The sequence below is a fragment of the Macrobrachium nipponense genome, chromosome 18 (genome assembly GCF_015104395.2).
Source record: "Macrobrachium nipponense isolate FS-2020 chromosome 18, ASM1510439v2, whole genome shotgun sequence".
NCBI lineage: Eukaryota > Metazoa > Arthropoda > Malacostraca > Decapoda > Palaemonidae > Macrobrachium > Macrobrachium nipponense.
Window position 1 is genome coordinate 49119524 of NC_087211.1, and position 18971 is coordinate 49138494.

Below are 18971 nucleotides of genomic sequence, written 5' to 3' on the forward strand. Positions count from 1 at the left end.
TCCACTGTCCAGCTTCCATAAGGAAGAGAATTTCATTAGAACTCAGATACTCGAGGCGTTCACATCTATCTCTCTCTCTCTCTCTCTCTCTCTCTCTCTCTCTCTCTCTCTCTCTCTCATAGCACTTTTGATTTTAAAAGTAACATAACGATTTCGTACTTATTTGAATGGTCACTCGTAATTTGTAAATTTCAGATTTGATATTTCTTAGAGTTTATTTAGTATTATTTAGTGTTTTTTGTGGAATCTGAACAAACATTGTTTCGTAACGGCGCCTGGTTTTGTGAAAGTGTAAAACAAGCTGCAGCAAGAAAGAAAGAAGTTGGTATACCAAAAAGGTAGTGTGTTATATTTTTATTAGTTGCAACTAATAACGGATAGGAACAGTGGTTAACTAATAACTAATAACAGATGGTTACGAAGGTTTGGTAAAAACTGATGGTTACAATGTTTTGAGTGAAAAGATTTACACTTTTACACATTACAAATTTTTGTGTTTTGTGTTTGTTTCATTTTTGTGCATTTGTTCATTTTCTTATTGAAGTGTGCCTTTTTATTTTATATTTTGTGTGATTAATACTTTTTGAAATTGTGATATTTTCCACATTTTTCTGTATTTTCACTTGCATTCACAATTTAATTAACTTAGTTATTTTCATTGCTTAATCATTGCATATTTAATTAAATTTAACACTTGTGAATTAATTTGCATTTACTTAGAATTCTTTTCAAATTTAATTATTGTTTAGCACTTGTGAATTAGTTTCCAAATTTCAATTATTGCCTAACACTTTTGAATTTTGATTGAATTAATGTTCTTGAATTTTGTGATAAATGAATTTTGATTTAATTTTACTTAATTTGATTCAAGAATTAATTAAACTTTACTTTGTTAGGTAGAAACATAGAGTGGTAATTGATCTGTTTTCCTTCATTTACTTGAAGTGACTTAGAACCAGGGAAGTACTTAGACTTCTGAAATCAGGGAAATACTTAGACTTTTAAAGTTGTTGATGGAGTGATGCCCTTTCATTAATTTAATAATTTAATTACTTACAAGATTACCTCACACCTGTTTTGATGAACTTAGTCTGATTTTCTGCAATACTGGTAAGTTGTTAAGGGATCACTGTTGCCTTTAGAGTATTCAGTCGTTTAATACCTGTGATGAGGGTTCAGGTGTCTGGCTTTTGTGAGGTATCAGTTAATGAGTGGTAAGTGTAGTAACCAGATATTTGGCCACTTTCCCCCCAAGTAATTAATGGTAACCATATACTTGGCACTTCGTCACAATATATATATATATATATATATAATATATATATATATATATATATATATATATTATATATTATATATAATATAATACTATATATATAGATATAATATATATATATTATATAATATATATAATATATAGATAGTATGTATATATATATATATATATATATATATATATATATATATATATATATATATAGTATATATATATATAATATATATATATAGTATATATATCAGATAGATAGATAGATAGATATATATATATATATATCATATATATATATATATATATATATATATATATATATCATATATACATATATATATTATACATATAGTATATATATATATATATATATATATCTATATAATCTATATATATATATATATATATATATATATATAATATAGATATATATCTATATGTGTAGATAGATTTCTGGGCTCAGCTCGTGTCGCTGCGCGAAATATCCTTTAATCTATTATTTCTAGGGTAAATGTACTAACACATACCAGAGAATAAATAAATAAAGAAAAAGGTCAGTATAACTGACTCGCTCACTCTCCCAGAGAGTGTCGGTATGAACACTATGGCGAGTGAGACCACTACCACGAGCCAAATGCCAATAGAATTCTCCCACTACAAAATCCCCCAAGAGGAGAGCCGACCCACAGAGTGGGCAGCACCTACTACTACTACTCCATCCCATGCTGCCGACTGCTGCGCCTCTGGTGGCCATCCTTTTCAGTTAGCGCACACGAGACACACGTGCCATTTTCTTCTCTGTGTTTTTGTGCCCTTTCCTTTGGATTTTATTACCATGGAGCGTGCAGCCATCGCAGCAGCTAAGTTAAGTACTCAATGTTTATTGCTAATTGGTTTTTCCGGCCCTGAGCACGTATTTGCCGTTTTTTTAGGTATAAATACGGTCTCTAGGTCGGAAGCATGGCAGCATGGTTCTGCCTCGTGGTGGGTCCGTTCTGGGTCGCCCATACCCAGAACTTCCCCTGGCTTTTGTACGCTCTATTTTTATTATCCGCTTTGTTTAGGGTAAGGTCTACACGGTTTTGTCATGCATGCATGTCTTTTACCTTATGTAGGCTCTTCCATCCAGACCCTAGCCACGGCTCTTAGTATCGGCCTCGGCTAGCTTTGAGTGGTAGACTTGCCTTCGGGTTAGTCGTACACTCCTGGATTTTTTCTCCTACTATTTTGTTTCTTTCTTTCATTTTGTTATTCATTTGTATATTTATGTGATATTGTTAGGTTAGTTAGGCGTCTGGCTCGCTTAGCCTAGGTCATGGCCCATTGGGCCTTTATGTTACGCTTTCAGCTCGGTTGCTTCCCGATAGCATCTCTCTGATCAGTTGGTTGTGGTCTAGGCTTAGTGTTGTTCTTATCGCCCCGTGGTCACTATTTGATCACGAGGCAGCCAGACGCCTGTCCAGTCACCTTGCCCCCTCCCGCTCTTCCATAGGGTCGGGGGGGGTGGTTAGGCCTGCCCATGCTCGCCTCCTGCATACCCGAGCCTGCCTGCCCACCCTCTCTCCCCCCAGGCGGAGGGGGTAGAGGGACGGGACAGACCCAGACTGGACTCGACCTCTCCGGCTTCTCGGTCCGTCGGATGGTAAGGTGGGGGGACTGGCCTTTCCCCCCTCCGTTACTACTCCGTCGCTCCGTTACTAGCCCGAGTCTGTATGCCCCTTGCTCTTTCCCACCTTACTAGGGCTCCTTTACCACCGGAGACCTGGCATCCAGCGGAAAGGTGCTAGTCTACCCCACGGGGTGGACCGGAACATACAGTCGGTCCCTTCTAACCTCTCCGTTTCACTGAGTTATACACTCCGCCACGCACTGGACTTAGTCCGGTACGTTCGAGCTTTTAGGTTTAAGTTCTATTATGTTAAACTATTAAGTTTATCTTAAGTACCTTAAACCATTCCCCCTCCCTTCATGTTTCATCGGATACCTCCGGGGTTTATAGCCTATTCAGGCGATTAAGGGAGGGGCTAGCCCAAATCCGAGCTCCGGCAAATTCTTCGGAGTTCTTCTGTCCTTTAGCCTGTAAGTGATGTTCTTTAAGATACTCATGTGTCTTTCCACTTACAGACCACCAACTGTGAGCATCCAGGATGCGCCGCCACACTTCAGGACCCATGTGGACACGAAGTTTGCCGGTCCCATGCTCCATGCGCGACTCCGCACGGGGACATCCAGGTCTGGTACCATGAGACGTGTACCATATGTTACGATCTGGTGAGCCAGCTTTTAGACGGGGTAAGTATACCATCTCCGGTAGCTGGTCCTCATCTGTTTTAGTGCTTAAGTTTTACATCAATCACTCAACTAACTTAAGGTAAATTCAAGGGGCCTTATAGTCCCTATAATTTTAAGTTATGCTTTAAGTTAGTTTAGTTTTAAGTTATTCTTAAATCTAATCAATACCCCTCTCTTCCAGGCGCCGGCCGTGAGGGATACCGCACTGGCAACCCTGCGGGCCTGGGTCGGCGGTTTCGGGAAAAACGCCGCCAAGGGTATGCCCTACATCCTGGAGAAAAGGTTGGTGGTACTAATCTTCCCCGGAGGCAAGGCGACAGGATACGTCGATCCAGTAGAGGCTGCCCCGACTATCGCCTTTATCCAGCAACAGCTGGCTGCCTCATTGACTGACCAAGGCCAGGACATCTCCTCGGAAGTCGCGACGTTGGATATCAATGTAGAACCTATGGTAGGTGTAGACGACCTGTTGGTCGAGGTAGGTAAGGTGGACACCCAAGGGATACCCTTGGGTGCAACTGTTTCTTCTACTCCTGCAACCTCTCCATCCTTCCAAGGCTTACGGTGACGAACTATATACTCCTCCTGACGCTTCAGTTAGACCCAAGGTCAAGGGTCAAGCAGTGAAATCCTTGACAAAGACGTCGTCGTCGTCTAAGAAGACGGCTTCGGCGTCATCTTCCTCTCGTAAGTCTCCGCTAGGAATCCCGGAGCAGAGAGATCTAAAGCTTCTGGGTCCGGCTCTAAGTCCTCGAGGAGTAAATCCTCCAGAGAGAGATCTCACACTCCGGCAGAGTCGTCAGTTCCGCTACCTTTGGTTCCAATTCAGAGCCACCCCTCCACCTCCGCAGCAGCTCCGGCTTTGAACTCCAATGCTGGTCTGTTACAACAGGTGGGCGACCTGGTTGGGTCTCTGAAAAGTAGCATGGAACAAATGATCTCTCGGTTGTCGGATAGGATTACTTCCCAAGACAGCATTATAGCCGGACTGAGCCAAGCTCCTCTAGCCTCTCCTCCACCTTTCAATACAGGTGGAGCCCAGCTTCCCCCGTATGACTCTCTACCTCCGTTCTCAATGAAGCAACGCCTTGGAGAGTAGCGTCATACGCCCCTTCCAAGACGGACTCATTTCTATCCCGGAATGTGGAACTCGGAGGATCGAGGACTTCGAGTTCTACCCGGAAGACCTTCAGCCTCCGTTCATCGGCTACGCAAGGCTCACCGCCTCAGCCATGACTCGGGATGATAAAGTTCCAAAGGAGACAGTCCTCTATTCACGTGACCAGGCTCAGAGAGAATGGCTCAGGTGTCTAGAGGACATGGATTGTTCCAATACGAAAATCCAACCTTTCAAGAGTCCGTTTACGATCTTTACGATGGATGAGAGTAACCCCGCTCCCTTTCCTGACAAAGATCGCGACGTCTACCATTCCAGCGGCCCAGAAGGGGGAGGGGGACCCCATGCCTCAACTGAAGGAAGCAGATCCTACATCTCCGTTACTTCCTTCAGCCGGAGAATTGTGGGAAGACTTACCTAACACCTTCTCAGCTGGCAAACTCAAACCGGACTGTGCTATGGAGCAGTTTGGTGAAAAGTTACCTAGGCTTCCAGATAGCCTTATTCAGGCTGAATTGACGCCAAATCACGGTTAGCCAGATCTATTAATTCCATGGCTATGACCGAGGTGGCTACCATAGCCTATGGCTCAGAACCGCTCTTCAAACTTATGACCAAATCTCTGACTCAAACGGTACAGTCAGATATGTTTGAGTTTGCCACTGCTAGGACGAATTGTAGGAAGCATGTCCTACAAGAAGCAACTATTCGGCACGAGCCGAATAGGTTACTTGCGTCGAGCATCTGGGGAGCCAGACCTCTTCCCAGAAGCGATGGTGAAGGAGGTTCAATCAGAGGCTACGAGGTTGAACCAGAGCCTTAAGGACCGTTGGGGTCTTACGGCCAAGAGGCGGCAAGATCAAGCAGCTAGAGGTAAGGGTCAAAGGAAACCCAGAACGTTTCCAGCCCTATCAGAAAAAGCAGCCCACGCTTTTCTCAGCAAGTTCCGGCTGTTCCCTTAGTGCAACAGCCCCAACTTCCACCTCAAAGGCTCAATCACAGCCTATTTATGTTATCTCCCTCAGCCTCAGCCTCCACCTCTTACGCCCTCTCTCCAGCTTACAATCAATCCTTCGAGAGTCAAGCTTATCACAGAAGTATGACCGCTCGGGTAAGGGAGGCAGAGGTAAGCGATCCTTTCGTGGGAGAGGATCGGGAGGTCCCTTTAAATAGGGGAAAAACATTTCAGAGGAGGCCGGGGAGGCTACCAGAACCAATGAGGAATTTCAGGTAGGAGGGAGGCTGTTTCACTTTCGCCACCGGTGGAACTTCAGCAAGTGGGCTCACAGCATTGTGTCAAAAGGCCTGGGTTGGAGCTGGTTAACGAACCCACCTCCATCCAGACCTTTCCGCCAACTTCCTTCCAAGGAACTGACGGAGTATGCGGAGGATCTCCTTCAGAAAGGAGCTATAGCGAGAGTCAAAAGGTTAAAATTTCAAGGACGCTTGTTCAGCGTGCCAAAGAAGTGGCTCACAAAAAGAAGGGTAATCTTAGACTTGTCCCGCTTAAACTTAGCCATTCGCTGCGACAAGTTCAAGATGCTCACGATCTCGCAGGTACGGACCTTACTTCCCCGTGGGGCCGTCACCACCTCTATCGATCTTACAGACGCTTACTATCATATCCCTATTGCAAGACACTTCCATCCGTATCTGGGCTTCAAGATAGGAGACCAGACATTCTCCTTCAAGGTAGTTCCTTTCGGGCTCAACGTAGCACCCAGGGTGTTTACGAAGCTGGCGGAAGTAGTTAGTTCAACAACTCAGATTCGCAAGGGGCCTTTGCTTTTGGGATTATGGTAGTAGCGTATCTCGACGATTGGTTGATCTGGGCTTCAACAGTCGAGGAATGCAACAGAGCAACACTGAAAGTGATTCAGTTCCTGGAATATCTAGGCTTCAAGATAAACAGGACCAAGTCAAGACTCACTCCAGAGTCAAACTTTCAGTGGCTAGGCATTCAATGGAATCTATCCTCCCATAACTCTGTCGATTCCATCATCCAAGAGGAAGGAAATAGCGAAGTCAGTCAAGCAATTTCTGAGTCACAAACTGGCGTCAAGAAGATCTCAGGAAAGGATCCTGGGTTCTCTCCAGTTTGCATCAGTGACGAACATCCTAATGAAAGCCAAACTGAAAGACCTAACCAGAATCTGGCGCTCACGAGCAAATGTCAGGTCCAGGGGACAAATTGTCCTCAGTCCCTCTGATTCTAAAGAATCGACTCCGGCCGTGGACGAAAGTCAAGAACTTGTCGGTGTCAGTGCCTCTTCAGTTTCCTCCACCAGGGTTCACCATCCACACAGACGCTTCATTAAGCGGTTGGGGAGGATATTCCCAGTTCAAGAAGGTCCAAGGAACGTGGTCACCTCAGTTCCGTCAGTTCCATATAAACGTACTGGAGGCAATGGCAGTGTTCTTGACTCTAAAAAGGTTACGTCCGCCAAAGTACTCCACATAAAGCTAGTCCTGGACAGCGCAGTGGTAGTACATTGTGTAAACAGAGGAGGCTCCAAGTCACGTCATCTAAATCTGTCATGGTAGCCATCTTCTCCTGGCGGACAAGTTCAGTTGGCATCTCTCCTCCACTCATATAGCTGGAGTGAGAAACGTCATAGCAGATGCTCTATCCCGATCAGTACCTCTAGAGTCGGAATGGTCACTGGACAACAGTTCGTTCCAATGGATTCTTCAGAGAGTTCCAGGTCTACAGGTGGATCTCTTCGCATCTCAAGCGAACCACAAACTCCCGTGTTATGTGGCCCCCAACCTGGACCCTCTGGCCTATGCCACGGACGCCCTGGCTCTGGACTGGAACAACTGGGAGAAGATTTATGTCTTTCCTCCAGTGAATCTTCTCATGAAAGTGTTAAACAAACTCAGGACATTCAAGGGTCAAGTGGCTCTAGTAGCCCCAGACTGGCCGAAGAGCAATTGGTACCCTCTCATTCTAGAACTGGGTCTTCGCCCTCTTCGGATCCCCAATCCCAGGCTCTCCCAGTCAGTACAAACGAGGACTGTGTTCGCTTCCTCAGGGATTCTCAAAACCCTAACTTTATGGATTTCATGAAGTTTGCAGCAAAAAGGGATGCGAATATTGACCCTCAGAATATTCTCTTCTTGGAATCCGATAAAAGAGATTCAACTTTGAGACAGTATGATGCTGCTGTCAAAAAGTTAGCAACCTTCCTGAAAGAATCAGATATTAGGATCATGACAATCAATTCAGCTATATCCTTTTTCAGATCCTTATTTGAAAAAGGCTTAGCAGCTAGCACAATTACGACAAACAAGTCAGCCTTGAAAAAGATTTTTCAATTTGGGTTCAACATAGACTTGACAGATTCCTACTTCTCGTCTATTCCCAAGGCGTGTGCTAGACTTAGACCTTCTGTAAGGCCTACGTCAGTGTCATGGTTCTTAAACGATGTTCTAAAGCTGGCTTCAGAAACCAATAATGACACATGCTCATTTATAATGCTCTTAAGAAAAACCCTGTTTTTATTAAGCTTGGCCTCAGGAGCTAGAATTTCAGAACTGTCGGCTTTATCCAGAGATCCGGATCATATTCAGTTCCTTCCCACAGGGGAAGTGCTACTCTCTCCGGAACGTAGCTTTATAGCTAAGAATGAAGATCCTTTGATGAGGTGGGAACCATGGAAGGTACTACCCCTTCCACAAGATGTATCTCTTTGCCCAGTTTCAGCCTTACGAGCCTTTCTATCTAGGACCTCCTCATCCTCATCGGGTCCTCTCTTTAAGAGAGAAAAAGGTGGCACTTTATCTATTAAAGGCATCAGGCAACAAATCCTGTACTTCATTAAACAAGCCAATCCTGACTCTTTCCCAAAAGCACATGATGTCAGGGCAGTAGCCACCTCAATTAACTATTTCCAACATATGAACTTCGATGAGTTGAAAAAGTATACTGGTTGGAAATCGCCGACAGTGTTCAAACGTCATTACTTAAAGTCCTTGGAAGCTCTGAAATTTTCAGCAGTAGCAGCGGGGAACATAGTTTCTCCTGACTCTCACTAATCCTTAGTAGAAGATCCAGTCCTCCTTTCTACCTGCCTCACCCAACAGTTCGTCTATTCCTGCCTTGTTCATTTACGGTCACCTTGTGTCTTAGCTGCTTTTATGATGATGTAGTGGGTGTCCCTTATTTTTTTGCTAGGGACACTCACATTTGATGATGGTTATTGATCTCGTGGATGTCATCTCCTTATTTTTATGCTAGGAGATACATCTTATTATAATGATTACGGGTTTTGTATATTGATTACGGGTTTTGTATATTAAGTCATATACATTCCTTTATATTTTATTATTGTTGAGTTTGTTTTATTCAACTTTTGTGTTAATTGCTTTAGAATGTTTTGATACATTGCTTTACACAGATACCATTTTTGTACATATATGATACATTTCTCCTGTATATATGTATATTACCTTAAGTTAAGAAATATTATTAGAATTAAGTATAAAATTAAGTAATATTTCTATTTTGTATCACTGTGTATATGTATCTTTATTAGCAATTATATTGATTTATTTTTATTTTATCTTTTATTTGAGACCTTTTTATATTTTGTTAAATTTCTTTACAATCTTGTGCTATTTCTCTGGTACGATTTCGCGCAGCGACACGAGCTGAGCCCAGAAAAGGGATTTTGACGTAAGGAAAAATCTATTTCTGGGCGATTGGCTCGTGTCGCCAGCGAAATCCCGCCCTACCCATCCCATCGCCAAGATTGTCTGCTAACTTCAGGATGGCCACCAGAGGCGCAGCAGTCGGCAGCATGGGATGGAGTAGTAGTAGTAGGTGCTGCCCACTCTGTGGGTCGGCTCTCCTCTTGGGGGATTTTGTAGTGGGAGAATTCTATTGGCATTTGGCTCGTGGTAGTGGTCTCACTCGCCATAGTGTTCATACCGACACTCTCTGGGAGAGTGAGCGAGTCAGTTATACTGACCTTTTTCTTTATTTATTTATTCTCTGGTATGTGTTAGTACATTTACCCTAGAAATAATAGATTAAAGGATATTTCGCTGGCGACACGAGCCAATCGCCCAGAAATAGATTTTTCCTTACGTCAAAATCCCTTATATAAACTTCAGTATTGCACAGCTATTCTGTGCATTGACACAGTGACCAACAGGACCTCACTGAAACTGGATGGTATATCTAGCAGAGATAATTATTCAGGAAAAGGTACTATAATAAGCTCTCTACGGATACACTTAACAATGAGGACTGTTTGTCCTGGACAGCTCAAAGGCTGTATCTTATCCTAAGTAATTATATCTCCGCTGGATACCATCCAGTTTCAGTGAGGTCTTGGGTCCTGTCAGTAATATTTGTGCGTGTGTGTGTGTGTGTGTGTGTTTTTGACTATTGATAGCCTGGAAGACCGTAGCCCTTCGGTCTTTTTACACAAGTTTTCGTTGCGGTATCATTTTTTGCAACGAACGCAGACCTTTTGACTTATTCTGTCTTTTCAGGTGTCGGCTTTCCAAAGTTCTTGCGGTGGGTCCATCACAGCAGAGAAGGGAAGATTCGCCAGTCCGGGGTACCCCAAGAAGATGGGCGGCAAGAGGTCGTGTCTGTGGAATTTCCAGGTAAAACAAAACTAATAACTTCGTTTCATTAGCACTTACTCCCTGAATGCCGAATTCGCTTTCCTTCATTGCTTCCAGTTCCATTTTTAGCTGGCCTCGCGTAGCTGCAGAAGTACTATAATAGATTCACATCAACCGCGCATGTGATGTCTAGGCCAGTCCCTTACGACGCTCCTGATTGGCTGTTGTTGATAAGCCAGTCACAGGGCTGGAAATTCTCTCAGTCTCTCTCGAGAGTTCACATAGGCAGGATGTACGTTCCACTTTTTCTGAGGGATACTGGTAAAAGACGTATCCCTTAGGAGAGGTGGAATGTACATCCAGCCTATGTGAACTCTCGAGAGAGTTTCCAGTCCTGTGATTGGCTTATCAACAACCAATCAGGAGCGTCGTAAGGGACTGGCCTAGATATCAAACGCAAAGGTGATGTGAATCTACTATAACAGTAATGTTGGTCTTAGTATCAAATCCTAAGTAGATTTGGCGGTTTCTGTTAATTAGTCTCTTATCTCTACTTTCGCGGTTTAAGAAAAATGATAGATTATGAAAGACTAATATTCTCTGACAATTTTTTAAATTATAAAATGAAATAGAATGAGGGTTAAAGACCTTGCAATGTACATAATATTCATGAACGTTGTAATTACAATTATTGGAGGTGTGTTTATTTGAAAAAGCTCCCGTAGGGTGTTAGGGCCACTAGTGCACCTCACGCGGCGCACTGTAGGCTTTACTAAAATTCTTTGCAGCATCCCTTCTGCCCCTATCTGCAACCCCTTTCATTCTTTTTTACTGTACCTTCGTTTGTATTCTCTTCCATCTTGCTATCCACCCTCTCCTAACGATTGTTTCAGTACAACTTGGGCAACCTCCTGTTACACCGTTCAAATCTTTCAAATCACTGAATGACCTCATAGGTCCCAGCCTTAGGCCTTAATTCTGTGTCCCATTCCATTCCTGTTTAACAAAGCCTTCATCGTGACCCTTCCAGACCTCCGGGGAGACTTCCTGGAAACTGGAATGCATCCACTTCCGCATCCGGAAATCGCCCAGGTGCAGGAGAGACCACATTGCGATCCGCATCAACGATGCAGAGTGGACCAGGTATGCTACGTTATCCTGGCTTGTTAATCTTTATTTAGATTTCTATGAGACACATTGTGGTCCCCTATATGGAGGAGCGATGTAGTGGTTGCATTTGTCAACGTTCTTGAGGGTCGCTTGTAGGAGAGAGAGAGAGAGAGAGAGAGAGAGAGAGAGAGAGAGAGAGAGAGAGAGAGAGAGAGAGAGAGAGAGAGTGGCTGGTTGTTTTGGTTGTTGTTTCGTTAGGTTGTTTGTGTTCGTTGGAGGCAATGGGAAGGGTTTGTGATGTTTTGTGTATTTGCTATATCGTGTTTCGCGTTTAATCATTGTTGTTAAGATAGTATGGGGAAGGTTTGTGCCTGTGATTTTTCGTTTTGAGAGAGAGAGAGAGAGAAATAAAGCGTCCAGAAATTTCTGCCGGGTTTATTTCAATGGCAGAACACTGTTAAATTAGGTATACGGTAATAATAAGCTAAATAGGCCGCAATCAAAGTGTCTAACTACGGCAACGAGTATGTTACAGGATAGTTGAAGACTTTTTGCAGGTGGCATCCACGAGAGGAGACAGCAAACAGCTTCCTTACTATTATTCTTGGTTATTTTTGTGACCAGTGACGAAGCGAAGTGGCCATTACGGTAAGCTGTTATAGGAGCCCACCATTTGAGCATATATATATATATATATCCCTCATATTGTGTGTTAGTTGGTTGATATGGATTAAGCTGACCTATGTCACCCCTGGCTCCTTCAAACATGGTAAGATGTTCCTTATGTCTTCAGATCAAGAGACAAATATGAATTGAATGCATTGAACTCGTCCAGTTTAGTTCATGGGTTGTAGTCGTGAGGGTAAGTTATGTTTACAGATGTTCAGAAATTCAGATCATGTCTGAAAGTAATCTTTATAGCGAGACGTCTCATTTTATATTTCAGCATTGTTTTGAATATCCATTGTGTCTGTTTAGAGAAAAGGGCATTTTGCTGGTATCACCAGACACTTTTAATAGCCCATTTTCTTTGCTGTAAGCAAGATTGTAAGTGGGTATACTAATTAAAAAAATATATTTCTGAACTTGTGAGTTAAAATAGCAGATAAGTCCTAACCAGTATTTTTTTTTTTCGGAGATTTCATACCAACAACTGTATTGTGTTATAGATACTGCGGCCGAGAGGGTCCAAGCCTGACCTTGACCTCGTCTCACTCGTCCAAGGTCGACGTCGCCCTCAACACCTTCCGAAATTCCTCCGCCAGGGTCATCTGCTCCTGGGAGACTGTTTCCCTGGGTAAGGTCCAAGAATTTTGTGACGCTTGGGTCACCACAAGGTGGGCTACGAGTTCCCATCATGTTGTGCAGAATTTTTCCTTGTTAGCTTTTACGTTTATTATTATTATTATTATTTTTATTATTATTATTATTATTATTATTATTATTATTATTATTATTATTATTATTATTATTCAAGCTTTCTTTCATAGTACATTAAAAGCCAAAGCACAGAGTTATCATTTGGCCATACATTTTCTATTCCCGTAGCAACGCCTCAGTGGCGTGATTGGCATGGACTTGGCCTGCCACCTCGATGGCCGTAAGTCGAGTCTGGGGCATTCCACTGAAGGGGGTTAGAGATGTGTATTTCTGGTGATAGAAGTTAACCCTCGACGTGGTTCGGAAGTCACGTAAAGCCGTTGGTTGCTGAATAACCACTGCAAGGCCACTGGTTCCATCCAACGTAAAAACAACAAATAAACAAGCAAAAACAAATCTATTCCCGTAGTGGGGTAGTGCCATCAGTGCACCTCACGCAGTGCACTTTAGGCATTATGAGATGTTCTTCGTGGCATCCCTGCGACTCCTATCTCAAAACCTTTCATTCATTTAACTGTACCTCCGTTCATATTATCTTTCATCCTACTTTCCACATTCTAACAATTCTTTCTTTGTGCAGCTGCGAGTTTTTCCTTTAGTTAGACTTAACACCTTCTTTACTGCCAATTTCCATTTCAGCGATGAATGACCTCATAGTTCCCAGCGCTTGGCCATTGTCAAAATTCTCATATTCCAGTTCCATATATTAGAATAGCGTGATTTCGTTCGTCTTCGGAAAAATTCAATTAATATTCCTAATTCTGGATTCATTGTTCTCTTGCCAGAAGGATTTCGCCACTCCAGCTACCAGAGATATTGGAGTTACAACTTGACCAGGATTCCCGCCACCACTCCTTCCACTACCACGACAACCACTACAACCACAACCCCCTCGACCAAACTAATAGCAAAACCAAGGTAGGAAGGAGTCTCTTGGATCTCCCTGTATTGGTTTCATGACGTCAGTCTGTTTCAGTATACTGTACTAGTTTCTTGAACAGTATATAAACTGGGCGTTTTTAACGTGAGACTCAGTAGCGTAGGGCCAGTTTAGTTATCAACAGCGACATAAGGTACTACAGACTCCTCCCTACGGACAAACGAGTTATGTTTGTAAGTAGGTTACTGTACTCTTCATATAGTCAGTACAGTACTGTATGATTTTTCATCCTAAAACACAATACACTTTATATATTACTGTACGTAAAGAATAGGAGCGGAAAATTGCAAATTTTTCAATAAATTTGTATTTTTCATAGCTATCAAACCCTCCGTCTTAACAGTAGGATAATCTTCTAGCGCCATCTGGAAACTGGTTAAAAACAAAGATTGTAAAGCAAGGAATCTGGCATCTGGCAACCCATGCGTATACGAGGTGGATGGAGCTTATGGGTGGTAAAGGCGAGTTCTCTGAACACAATTTTAATTTGTGATCCCATCTGTAAGTTGAATGTTCCTAATTGAATCTTCTTTAGTAGGGTGGTGTCTATATCAAGACAAGCACACAGGCACTAGAGGAATGGTAATAGTGTTTGACTGGGCAGTTCCCATAAATATAACAAAACACTGCTTGAGAGTTAATTTATTACATTTGAATTAGTCGGTATCGGTAAATATAATTGATTGAACGTAATAAATAATGTTTTACCCAATCAAAAATCTTGTTGGAGAAATGTTATTCCAAACTGATGCTGTCTTGCTTTTAGTAATGAATTTCCCTCTCGAATTTTCAAAGCATTTGTCAATAATTACCGGGAAAGCTTCATAAATTTAATACATACTATGTCCTGTTAACACACCTAAGAGCTTTCCTGACTGTAACATATGAACACTCAAAACTTTGAAGTTGTGTCCGTACATCACTAAATAAAGCCCTGTCCACACTGTCGAACTTTGCCCGATAGACTTTGTTCGATGCGACGTCAGAGGTGGGAAAAGTTGGAACCTTATCTGCAGTTTCACCCCTTATGACGTCACATCGAACAAAGTCTATTGGGCAAAGTTCGACCGGGCAGACAAGCTTAAGAAACGAGCATATTGCCTTGCAAAATAAAAAAAAGCGTGGTTTTGTTGAAAAAAAAAACATTATCCATGATTCTGTGCATTCTTTGATTATTGCCCAGCAAACCTGAAATCTCAGCATGTAAACATTGATTATTTGTTTTATTTGATGGATTATCAGTTGGAGCTGCCCGGATTATGTACACCTGAACAAGGAGCACACCATGTGCAAACCCACGCCCGCTACCTGCGCCATATACCAGCAAGGCTTGACGGTGACTGATCAGCAGCAGATCCTCAAGTCACACAACGACTACAGAGCCAAAGTAGCTCGAGGGGAGGAGTCCGGAGGCCTTCCAGGACCCCAGTATTCTGCATCTGATATGCAACAGCTCTCCTGGAACGGAGAACTGGCTCAGGTTGCTCAGGCCTGGGCGTCGGCCTGCCCTGATTACCATGACTGTCACGAATGTCGAAAACTTCTGTCAAGTAAGATGTACAAAGCTGGATTATGTCGGTAGATGCTTTCATTGCTGTCTCTTAATAATTGAATTGATTTAGCAATAGTTTTTGCAATGTTTCAGTATCCCAGAGTAAAGTAGTATTACTACCTTTCAGTCTAAGCAGACGAGTTAGCGTAACAGAATAGTTTCAGAGAGAATCGTGCTTAGGCCTATAAATCATATAATATAAATGACTTAACACATGTTCTCTGATTGATTGCGGATCAGGAAGTTACTATGTTGGTCAGAACATCTTTTATGAATGGAGTAGCAGCAATCCTGGGCCAGTGTGGGAAACTGCCGTCAGACTCTGGTACGAGGAAGTCAAGTATGTCCCCAACTATCTGGTGAAAGATTTTAGGTAAGGAAAGTGATATTCATCAAATATCTTTACAAAAATACACGCTTGGTGCATGTGCAGATATTCTAAAGGTGAAAGAAGGGAGGCTTTATGGTAAAACCTAGATTTTATTTCTTGATGAAAAAGTGAGAAGTACTGTATGAAGAAAATAGAATGGTCCTTTAGAAGTTCGACCAAAGTCAGATAACTGCTGGGTGTTTGTAGCTGGGGGCCCAAACGACGAAAAAACTAGAAATCTATGAAATATAAATCCAGTAATGATAATATTCTCTATTCTCTCTAGAAGCATTGAATTCCTCGAAATATATTTCATTTTCAGAGTAATGAACCACGCTGTTATAGGCCATTACACCCAGCTGGTGTGGGCAGACACCAAGGAGATAGGGTGTGGCGCAGCTTATCACGACTGTACGAAAGTGTTCCGAGGCCGATCTTGGAAACTCAAGTGTAAAATATACGTGTGTAACTATGGTCCCACGTGAGTATCATCCCAGTTGTCTTTTCTTAGTGTTATAACTTCTATCTGTACGTACTGTCGTGATGAATAGTGTATTAGATACAAATGAGCACTCGTAAGCAGGGATTGCTGTGATGTTGCGCTCTCTCAGAGACATTGGGTTGCTTCAGGCATCGGTTTTAAGGGGCAAAAATGCTTGTATATATGTCTGTGTTTGTTTTTTTTTTTTTTTTTTTTTTTTTTTTGTACGCTTCGAAAACGACTCAGCCTCCAGAATAGATTTCATTGATTTTGGTTACTGATGTTTACCATCTGCCAATAGGTCGGCAGACAAGGAACGTCCCCTCAAGGATTCTAAAGTAAGGGTTGCAACAAAGATTATTCCCTCATTTTTTTCAGATTATTGTATTTTCATTCCTTAAAAACTATTGCAATTGCTGTCAGTGTGAAATGAGAGCATGAATATTGATTTTCCAAAATCATTAAGGTTATGATAGACTTTCTTGGGTTTAGAACTCAGTGGCCTGTATTCGCAAGCTCAGCATTTGTGGACTCGCATATTCGCAGATTTTTCTAACCACCCATTTTTTGCGGGAAATTTGCGTATTCGCGGTATTTTTTATGAGAAATTTTCACAAATTACTGTATTTTCATATCAATTTCATGATTAAATGCACTTTTTGTTATAAAACTATTTTTAAAAAACCAGGTATAAGCATTTTTAGTGGGTCTTTCTGAAGTTTGAACTAACATAGTAGGTAGTTTTAACCATTTTTATTGGGGCTCTAACTATTCACGGATTCTAGCTATTCAGCCGGGGGGGGGGGGGGGGGGGGGGGTGGTAGTTTGGAATGCATCCCCCGCAAATACGGGCCGTCCACTTTATTTGTTTCTAGTGAAAATGAAAAATTCGTGAATTATGGATATCTTATATACAATACATGTCCAAATTAGGCTGTCTTTGATAAAAAATATTTCTACATTGATAAGTTTTGTTTTTCACACAGATACATATAGTTTTTTATATGCATTTCAATTGTATCCCTCTATTGAAGTCAGAAGTACGTATTTAGTCTGAGATAACTTTCATTAAAAACTGTACACCATGCTGATAAATACTAGCAGGGAACTAATAATTTTCTTGATAGAAAGGAATTATAATATGCAAAATTATAAGCCCAATTTAAAAAAAAATGGTTATCTGTCCATCGTAAATTCAGACGTATATAGAAATATAATTTGCAGAATTTGAAATTAACTCAGCAGTTTCCCCTTCCATTACTCACTGAAGCAGATTAGATTTGAACAGATATTACAGTTGCAGAAATTTTATCCTCTTCGTCTCTTTCAGCGGCAACTATGTCCGGAAGCCTATGTACACTATCGGTCCTCCAGCTTCTGCTTGTCCCGATGGCTCAGCGCCATCTAGAGAGTACCCTGGTCTTTGTACAACTCAATGACCTTCACCCGATGTTTCGTGTTAATTAGCTCATTGGGCTGAAGATATCCCGAGATGCCGTCAACACTTATAACAAGAATATCTTACAGATTTTAAGTGAGATAGAACTCGAATAGTAGCGAGCAGCCAACCCATAATGATTAGATGTCAATTATTTGAAAGCATTTTGGCTTCAGCTGGAGCTAACAAAGGACTGGAAGACCTTGTCTATGTAGTGCTAGGAGCAGAACTAAGCAACCCTAGAACCACCTCCACCCCACCAACTGTGGCATCTTCCAACTGTGAACAGCAGTGACTTGACAAAAGACGACTTTAAAACTTATTAAAATCTAGAAGTGGTATTTGACGGCTACAAGCACCCTTGGAAATAGTGCAGTGACAAGAACGTGAGGTACGAGTATTTAAAGTAGGTCAATTGAATTCATTTAAAATATTCATATCGAAAGTCAGCTGAATTAAGCGATCGTATCCAGATGATAAAACGACTAAATTGGTGCATAATATTCGTTTGGTCAAACAAATAAATTAATCGGTGCTATTTGTGCAGTGCAGCAGTTGAGTTGTATAATGATGTAAGGTAGATCAGTAAGTGTACTGGATCACATATATGATCCCCAAGGAGCCAGCACTTAACGTGGCAAATCACATTTGATCCCCTAGGTAGACCAGTAGCACCAAGCAGACACCAAAAATCTCTGGTCTTTACTTTCTTCAAAAGGCTTTTGGGTTCATGGAAAACGATGTTCACTGTCGACAGAACTGTGTTTCCGGATGAAGTACAATTTCGAAATTGACTGACAGTGCCTTCGTGTTTGGGCTAAAGTGTTGGTTCAGTGTGTGGTACTGTGACACTGCAAGTCCATTCATAGGAAAAAAATGTGTTCACACAAATTTATGGTACGCATACGGGTATATGCGGACGTGTGTATATATTTGATTATGTATATCTGTGTATATATGTATATATTTTGTCAAATTTTGTGAATAGCTGTGCATGCGCATTAACCTGTTCCAAAGATTTGATGGTTCACTTTAATTTTCTGCTAACAGCGATCACTGCCAATTGCCAGGTTTTTTAAAGTTGTATTCTATCAGATGGTAACTTAAATAGCGCAATAGATCTGGGTTTAAAAAACCTTTGATTCATTTCAGTGATTTTAAGAATTCATCTCGTGTATGTTATGTACTTGTTCTTTTACTTCCTAGGGGATATAGGCAAAGCCAGGCATTCATGTTTTGGTGTATTACGCACACTCTTCGGTTAACACCCTAAATCTTCCGTGCTACCACTATTGAGTAACTCACCCTTCTGCATTCTAGCATCATCCTTTACATTAACCCCAAAATTCCTTCAGTCTTTCATCCTTCATGGTGATATTCACGGCACCCACTTTCTTGTTGCAGTTTACCCGGGCGACCTTCCACTGGTGTACATCCACTC

The 18971-nt window shown here is 41.8% G+C and overlaps 1 protein-coding gene across 3 annotated transcripts in view; it reads left to right on the forward strand.

The window, feature by feature from the left end:
• LOC135197029 (uncharacterized) overlaps positions 1-18650 on the forward strand; it is a 63710-nt gene extending 45060 nt beyond the window's left edge. For 2 of the 3 annotated variants that reach the window (XM_064223936.1, XM_064223938.1), the window contains exons 7-14: positions 10182-10298; positions 11290-11402; positions 12539-12666; positions 13535-13667; positions 14932-15239; positions 15482-15614; positions 15934-16092; positions 17423-18650. In XM_064223936.1, the coding sequence (XP_064080006.1) occupies positions 10182-10298; positions 11290-11402; positions 12539-12666; positions 13535-13667; positions 14932-15239; positions 15482-15614; positions 15934-16092; positions 17423-17531 (1200 nt within the window). In that variant the 3' untranslated portion in view covers positions 17532-18650. The remainder of the gene's footprint in view (positions 1-10181; positions 10299-11289; positions 11403-12538; positions 12667-13534; positions 13668-14931; positions 15240-15481; positions 15615-15933; positions 16093-17422) is intronic. The other variant, XM_064223937.1, reaches the window with a different exon arrangement.
• Positions 18651-18971: the final 321 nt, after the last annotated feature.